Source organism: Salmo salar, chromosome ssa01, assembly GCF_905237065.1.
Source record: "Salmo salar chromosome ssa01, Ssal_v3.1, whole genome shotgun sequence".
NCBI lineage: Eukaryota > Metazoa > Chordata > Actinopteri > Salmoniformes > Salmonidae > Salmo > Salmo salar.
In genome coordinates, this window is record NC_059442.1 from 2352346 (window position 1) to 2361667 (window position 9322).

The 9322-nt window shown below is 42.8% G+C and overlaps 1 protein-coding gene across 1 annotated transcript; it reads left to right on the forward strand.

Moving 5' to 3' along the window:
* Positions 1 to 2236: 2236 nt before the first annotated feature.
* cfd (complement factor D (adipsin)) lies at positions 2237 to 5528 on the forward strand. The gene is given in 5 exon segments (NM_001279112.1): positions 2237 to 2306; positions 2632 to 2788; positions 3111 to 3252; positions 3565 to 3825; positions 5040 to 5528. Coding segments are annotated over 4 exon segments (660 nt in total). The 5' UTR covers positions 2237 to 2306; positions 2632 to 2681; the 3' UTR covers positions 5190 to 5528.
* Positions 5529 to 9322: the final 3794 nt, after the last annotated feature.

Here is a 9322-nt window from a genome sequence, read left to right on the forward strand (position 1 = left end):
AACTCAGCCAACCCAATGATAAGGGAGTACCAGGTAATAACATGGCTATATACAGGGGGTACCAGGTAGTAACATGGCTATATACAGGAAGTACCAGGTAGTAACATGGCTATATACAGGGGGTACCAGGTAGTAACATGGCTATATACAGGGAGTACCAGGTAATAACATGGCTATATACAGGGGGTACCAGGTAGTAACATGGCTATATACAGGGGGTACCAGGTAGTAACATGGCTATATACAGGGGGTACCAGGTAATAACATGGCTATATACAGGGGGTACCAGGTAGTAACATGGCTATATACAGGAAGTACCAGGTAATAACATGGCTATATACAGGGAGTACCAGGTAGTAACATGGCTATATACAGGGAGTACCAGGTAATAACATGGTTATATACAGGGAGTATCAGGTAATAACATGGCTATATACAGGAAGTACCAGGTAATAACATGGCTATATACAGGAAGTACCAGGTAGTAACATGGCTATATACAGGGGGTACCAGGTAGTAACATGGCTATATACAGGGGGTACCAGGTAGTAACATGGCTATATACAGGGGGTACCAGGTAGTAACATGGCTATATACAGGAAGTACCAGGTAATAACATGGCTATATACAGGGAGTACCAGGTAGTAACATGGCTATATACAGGGAGTACCAGGTAGTAACATGGCTATATACAGGGAGTACCAGGTAGTAACATGGCTATATACAGGGTTTACCAGGTAGTAACATGGCTATATACAGGGGGTACCAGTTAATAACATGGCTATATACAGGGAGTACCAGGTAGTAACATGGCTATATACAGGGGGTACCAGTTAGTAACATGGCTATATACAGGGGGTACCAGGTAGTAACATGGCTATATACAGGGGGTACCAGTTAATAACATGGCTATATACAGGGATTACCAGGTAATAACATGGCTATATACAGGGAGTACCAGGTAATCACATGGCTATATACAGGGAGTACCACTACTGAGCCGTTGTGCAGGGGTTTGAGGTAATAACATGGCTATATACAGAGAGTATCAGTACCGAGTTGATGTGCAGGGGTACCAGGTAATAACATGACTATATACAGGGAGTACCACTACTGAGCCGTTGTGCAGGGGTACCAGGTAATTGAGGAATATATGTACATATAAGGAGGGGTACAGTGAGTGCAAAAAGGGTCAATGCAGGTAGTCCAGGTAGCCATTTGATTAGCTATTTTGCAGTCTTAAGGCTTGGGAGTAGAAGATGTTCAGGGTCTTGTTGGTCCCAGACTTGGTGCATCAGTACCGTTTGCCATGCGGTAGCAGAGAGAACAGTGTATGACTTGGTTGGCTATTGTCTTTTACAATTTTTAGGGCCTTCCTCTGACACCGCCTGGTATAGAGGTCCTGGATGGCAGGGAGTTCGGCCCCAGTGATGTACTGGGCCTTCCTCTGACACCGCCTGGTATAGAGGTCCTATATGGCAGGGAGTTCGGCCCCTGTGATGTACTGGGCCTTCCTCTGACACCGCCTGGTATAGAGGTCCTATATGGCAGGGAGTTCGGCCCCTGTGATGTACTGGGCCTTCCTCTGACACCACCTGGTGTAGAGGTCCTGGATGGCAGGGAGCTGGGCTCCAGTGATGTACTGGGCCTTCCTCTGACACCGCCTGGTATAGAGGTCCTGGATGGCAGGGAGCTGGGCCCCTGTGATGTACTGGGCCTTACGCACTACCCTCTGTAGCCCGTTACAGTCAGATGCCAAGCAGTTTCCGTACCAAGCGGTGATGCAGACAGTCAAAATGCTCTCAGTGGTGCAGCTGTATAACTTTTTGAGGATCTGAGGACCCATGCCAAATCTTATCAGTCTCCTGAGGGGGAAGAGGCATTGTTGTAGCTCTTCACAACTGTATGAGAATATGTGGAGCATGTTTAGTCCTTAGTGATGTGGACACAGAAGAACACGAAGCCCTTGACCTGCTCCACTATGTAGATGGGGGTGTGCTCAGCTTTCTGTTTCCTGTAGTCCACGATCAGCTCCTTTGTTTTTGCTGACGACGAGGGAGAGGTTGTTGTCCTGGCACCACACTGATAATCTCCCTGTTTTTCCTGTTGGGAATGTTGGAGGCATGTCCTCCCTTCGCCTCTCTGCGCCAACTTGGCTGATTTATAGATTTCCTCCCTTTCTGCGTTCAGAATAATACTGTGTGTTCTCTGCTCTGAGAGACACTGTGTAACCAGACAGACTGACACCATGGGCTGTGAGAGAGGACTGTTCCTGACTGCTGCTCTGCTGGCTGTCTTTTTATGCAGTAAGTTTATTCTTCTACAATACTGACTTTTCTAAATTAGAAATTATGACACCGCTTGCTTTTTAGGTGTTTATTGGTATGACATTTTCAAAGCCAAACAAACAAAATCTCTGTGCAAACTCTTTTGAATTTACTTGAATGAATTGGTCGCTTATGAAATTACCATTATACTTTTCTGATGATCCCTTAGGGCCCCATTTCTGTTCTGATGTTCTATGGACAGGATAGCCTTCTCCTAAAAACGCTCTCAGATCAAAGATATCTATGCGCCTATCGACATGTTCAGATCCACATTTATGATTCTCTATCTGCGGCGTGTGTTCAGGTGATGCTATCACCGGTGGACGAGAGGCGGAGGCCCACTCCCGTCCGTACATGGCCTCGCTGCAGGTCGCCGACGGCGGCAGGATGAAACATGAGTGCGGAGGGTTTCTGGTGGCCGATCAGTGGGTGATGAGCGCCGCACACTGCTTTCTCTCTGGGTGAGTTCTCCTGTAGTGGAGATTCTCCTGTTTCTACCGTAGCCGTATTATTGGAACGTTTTACAGTAGTACAAGTTTACAGTATATGCACAATTACAGTAAATGGACAATTGGAAAGTAAAATGATGCTCAGATTGTCCACTCAAACTGATGCATAAATTATATTAACTACATTTTGCAGCACGTTATTCATTTGGCGACGTATTTCAAATGTTTATGAAGATGATGATGAAATGATTCACTGCTCAGGCCAGCATGTGTTGTCATCATCATCATGTTGTAGTAACTGATCTTTGTTTGTGCTGTTTGTTTTGATTGACAGGTCAGAAGGGAGGAAGGTCGTCCTAGGAGCTCATTCTCTGAGCGAACCAGAGGATTCTAAACAAACCTTTAACATTGTTGAAGTGTTCAGTCACCCTGATTTCTGTACCTCTAACTATGATAATGACATTGCTTTGGTCAAGGTAAGTCACATACCAGTCTTCTCTCTGTCTGTCTCTGTCTCTCTCTGGCTCTCTCCTCTGTGTCAGTCCCCTTTTACGGTCAGGTCAATTCAACCCAAGTTCAACAGTTTATGTATATAGTTTGAATACCTCCTTAAGGTTTTGCCTCCATTTTGGCACCCTGTTACAGTCATTGTGCACTACGTTTGACCACTTTGACTCCTTTTTTGGTCAGAAGTAGTGCACTGTGTAGGAAGTAGGGTGCCAAGTTGGGACATAACCAACACGTTCTCTTGCCTCTGAGCAAAAAAGAATCTACTCTGTGATTGGCAGCTGGACCGGCCAATCGTGGCCAGTGATGCAGTAAAATCCCTGAAGTTCCAACGTGACCAAGGGGCTGACCCCGACACGGACCAGGAGGTCAACACGGCGGGGTGGGGGTCACTGAACAACCTGGGGTCACGACCTGACAAGCTACAGGAACTGGTGATCGCTGTGATGAACCGTGTTCGATGCGGCCGCAGTGACTACTATGGCAAGAAGTTCACTAAAAACATGCTGTGCGCTGCCAGCACGCGCAGTGACACCTGTGATGTAAGTCTACCACATAATATATCCGTAAAATAACGTAGACTATAAAAAAATATATGTCTACCAGATCTTCAATATTGTCTACATCTTCCATTTACAACATTAACATGTCGACATCTTTCATTTCCAGGAATATGTTTACATCATCAAATTACACATCTATTCAAATTAATATGTCTACAGCTTCCATTTACATTAATATGTCTACATCTTCCATTAAATTAATATGTCTACATCTATATATATTAATATGTCTAACTCCTTCATTTACATTAATATGTCTGCATATTCCATTTACATTAACTCAGTTGACAGTTTTATTTATTTTATTTCACCTTTATTTAACCAGGTAGGCTAGTTGAGAACAAGTCCTTTATTTAACCAGGTAGGCAAGTTGAGAACAAGTTCTCATTTACAACTGCGACCTGGCCAAGATAAAGCAAAGCAGTTCGACACAAACAACAACACAGAGTTACACATGGAGTAAAACAAACATACAGTCAATAACACAATAGAAAATCTGTATACATTGTCTGCAAATTAAGTAAGGAGGTAAGGCAATAAATAGGCCAATAGTGGCAAAGTAATTACAAATTTGCAATTTACACTGGAGTGATATTTGTGCAGATGAGGAAGTAGCAAGTAGAAATACTGGTGTACAAAGGGCAGAAAAACAAAAACAATATGGGGATGAGGTAGTTGGTTGGATGGGCTATTTACAGATGGGCTGTGTTCAGCTGCAGCGATCGGTAAGCTGCTCTGACAGCTGATGCTTGAAGTTAGTGAGGGAGATATAAGTCTACAGCTTCAGTGATTTTTGCAATTCGTTCCAGTCCTTGGCAGCAGAGAACTGGAAGGAAAGGTGGCCTTGATAAATTCCCAACGGTGTATAGATAGACAGAAATGACAAATATCCCTCAATATTTTCTTCTTACATTTATAATTGGCCCCCTTCCTCTCCCCTGTAACTATTTCCATTTCCCAGGTCATTGCTGTAAATGAGAATGTGTTCAAAGTGGACGTAGGTCGTAAAATAAGGGTTAAATAAGATATATATGTAATGACAGAAATAACCTTTAGAGGGCTGAGGAATCTCCATATTGTTTTGTGTGTGTGTGTGTGTGTGTGTGTGTGTGTGTGTGTGTGTGTGTGTGTGTGTGTGTGTGTGTGTGTGTGTGTGTGTGTGTGTGTGTGTGTGTGTGTGTGTGAATCCGCAGGGTGATTCTGGAGGTCCTCTCCTGTATAATGGTGTGGCAGTTGGGATCACTTCAAATGGAGGGAAGAAGTGTGGATCCAGCAGGAAGCCTGGTTTATACACCACCATCTCCCACTACAGCCAGTGGATAGACAAGACCATGACTCAATAGAAGCCTGGTTTATACACCACCATCTCCCACTACTGCCAGTGGATAGACAAGACCATGACACAATAGAAGCCTGGTTTATACACCCCCATCTCCCACTACAGCCGGTGGATAGACAGAACCAATAGAAGAATGATGTGTCCCAAATGGCATTGTATTCCATATGTAGTGCACTAATTTTGACAAGGCCTCATAGGACCATGGTTTAGTGACACAGTAAAACAATACTCATTATATTATACCACTTTATAAAACATATAATTGTGTAAAAATGTTGTGTATTGTGTAAACATTTTGTGCATTGTGTAAAAATCACGGCAATAAACCATACACATGAATCAGTAAAGTCATTGTAGTTTTGGGTAAATGTTTCAATCTTATATGTTTTGGGCAAATATACTGTGAAAAGTTTAAACATTTAGTGACATGTGCAAGCAGAACTAAAACCATAAATACATTATGGTTGTATCTATAATAATGGTGCCGGAAGGGATAGCTGCCATTTTACTGGCCCCTCACCAACACTGCTATTTGGTTTGTTTTTTTGCTTTGTTTGTAAATCATTTTGTACATAATGTTGCTGCTACCATCTCTTATGACGGAAAAGAGCTTCTGGATATCAAAACAGCGATTAGTCACCTCGAACTGGACGAAGATGCTTTCTTTACTGAGTCTGACGCAAAGAATATCCTGCTTTGTCAAGACAAGGCCCAAATCCCCGTCATCGGCATGAGGAAAAGATGGAGAAAAAGGGGGTGGAGGACGGGGTGACTTGTAAGCATTCGCAGACGAGTGGGTAAACCACCTCTGTATTATTGGCCAACGTACAATCATTGGAAAACAAAATGGACGATCTACGATTACGACGCATAGAAAGCTTTCTCTCGCTCTCCATTTGGCAAATCTGACCATAATTATATCCTGATTCCAGCTTACAATCAAAAACTAAAGCAGGAAGTACCAGTGACTCAGTCAATAAAAAAGTGGTCAGATGAAGAAGATGCTAAGCTACAGGACTGTTTTGCTAGCACAGACTGGAATATGTTTGGGGAATCTTGCAATGGCATTGAGGAGTACACCACATCAGTCACTGGCTTCATCAATAAGTGCATCAATGATGTCGTACATGTGCACTTTCATGTGCCTTAATAACAAACTTGTATGCCATTTGTTAATACAAATAAAATTGTTAACCTCTTACATCTAGACGTTCCGCTAGCGGAACACCTGCTCCAATATCCAATGATAGGCGTGGCGCGAATTACAAATTCCTCAAAAATACGAAAACTTCAATTTTTCAAACATATGACTATTTCACAGCATTTTAAAGATAAGACTCTCCTTTATCTAACCACACTGTCCGATTTCAAAAAGGCTTTACAGCGAAAGCAAAACATTAGATTATGTCAGCAGAGTACCAAGCCAGAAATAATCAGACACCCATTTTTCAAGCTAGCATATAATGTCACAAAAACCCAGAAGACACCTAAATGCAGCACTAACCTTTGATGATCTTCATCAGATGACACACCTAGGACATTATGTTATACAATACATGCATGTTTTGTTCAATCAAGTTCATATTTATATCAAAAAACAGCTTTTTACATTAGCATGTGACGTTCAGAACTAGCATACCCCCCGCAAACTTCCGGGGAATTTGCTAACAATTTACTAAATTACTCACGATAAACGTTCACAAAAAGCATAACAATTATTTTAAGAATTATAGATACATAACTCCTCTATTCACTCGATATGTCCGATTTTAAAATAGCTTTTTGGTGAAAGCACATTTTGCAATATTCTAAGTACATAGCCCAGCCATCACGGGCTAGCTATTTAGACACCCGGCAAGTTTAGCACTCACCAATATCAGATTTACTATTCTAAAAGTTTGATTACCTTTTGTTGTCTTCGTCAGAATGCACTCCCAGGACTGCTACTTCAATAACAAATGTTGGTTTGGTCCAATATAATCCATCGTTATATCTGAATAGCGGCGTTTTGTTCGTGCGTCCCAGACACTATCCGAATGGTAAAGAAGGGTCGTGCGCATGGCGCAATTCGTGACAAAAAAAATCTAAATATTCCATTACCGTACTTCGAAGCATGTCAACCGCTGTTTAAAATCCATTTTTATGCCATTTTTCTCGTAAAAAAGCGATAATATTCCGACCGGGAATGTCCATTTAGCTAAACAGAGGAATGAAAACAAACCTTTCGGTCGACGCGGGCACGAGCCTGAGTCTCACAGTACTGTAACCAGCCACTACCCAAACGCGCTACTTTGTTTCAGCCAGAGCCTGTAAAGCCACGATTCAGCTTTTTACCGCCTTCTGAGACCCTATGGCAGCCGTAGGAAGTGTCACGGGACAGCTAAGATCCTCACTCTTCAATAAACAGAGACAAGAAGAACGACACCTTGTCAGACAGGCCACTTCCTGAAGGAAACCTTCTCAGATTTTGGCCTGCCATATGAGTTCTGTTATACTCACAGACACCATTCAAACAGTTTTAGAAACTTTAGGGTGTTTTCTATCCATATGTAATAAGTATATGCATATTCTAGTTACTGGGTAGGAGTGGTAACCAGATTAAATCGGGTACGTTTTTTATCCAGCCGTGAAAATACTGCCCCCTAGCCATAACAGGTTAAATTACGAACCTAGTTGGTTTAGGCACAGAAAAAGTCAGCAACCTTCCCGCTAGCCATGGCTGAGATAATGCGTGGGCTGAGATAATGCATGGGCTGAGATAATGTGTGGGCTGAGATAATGCATGGGCTGAGATAATGCATGGGCTGAGATAATGCGTGGGCTGAGATAATGCGTGGGCTGAGATAATGTGTGGGCTGAGATAATGCGTGGGCTGAGATAATGCGTGGGCTGGACATGCCGAGAGATGAGTTCTGCCATTTATTACGCTTCTGTCTATTTGAGCTGGTCAGTATTTCTCGGTAATCCTGTCTAATTTGTAAAACATGTATTATGTAGTAAAATTGCATAAGTGTTGCTCTCCACTTTCGGGAGGACCGAGTTTTGAAATCAGTGGAATTCAGGTATGATAGCTAAGGAGATGGAGAAAACACCTGTCTCCAGATTACATCTTCAAACTAAAGGGCAACCATGGCATCCGACAGGAGACGCGCCCATCCATGAATGATATATACGGGTAAGGTAGTCTAGCTAGCTACATTTTCAGATATTACACTTTTATAATTTTGACAGAAAGAGCCATTTGTTTGGTTAGCTATAGCATAATGTTAGCTTGCTAACATTGAACCTGGTTGGTAAGCTACCTGCAGATTCATGCAGGGTAGTAACGTTATGAGTTGGGATTATGGTTCATTGTTTACCTAGTTAGCTACATGTCTTAACAAAAGACTCCACTATGCAAGTAACCATTTCGGGTGCGTTTGGAAATTCAGTCTGGCCATCTACTCCGATTTCAGAGCACTCTCGTCTGAGTGTGCCAGTGTGCAGAATAACTGATGAATTTACAAATGGTAAACATCTGTTGAATATGGCCGGTGTCAGTAAACGTCGGCAAGAAAAGCATAATTAAATTGTTGCCAGCAGGACAGTTACTGTCACCAACGCTCTGGATAACATGAAAACAGCCTAACCAGCTCTGCTAGGGAGAGTAAAATGGTCAGAGTGGGGTGTTCTCTCATTTGTGTCTGGAAGTAACTAGCCAACGTTAGCCAGTTAGCTTGGGTGCTTGACTGCCGTTGTGAGGTCAGAACATTCGGATCAACCCTACACATCGGTAAGAGCATCCAGTGTGCGCTTTGAACGCTCGGAGAGCGAAACGCTCTGCATTTACGAACGGACAATCTGACAGCACAATTACAGTCACCAACGCTCTGGATAACATAACAGCCTAACCAGCTATGCTAGGGCGAGTAATGTTCAGTGAGCTGTTCTCTCATTTGTGTGTGGAAGTAGCTAGCAAGTTAGCCAGTTAGCTTGGGTGCTTGACTGCTGTGTTAGTACAAAACGCTCGCATCAACCCTTAAAGAGATTTGTGGGGCTAAAACTTAAGAGGGTGTGAACAATGCTGAATGGGTGGAGACAAAGAAGAGCTCTCCAGTAGGTGTACCAAAACATTCAAAGGCCTTTTTCTCAATAGTG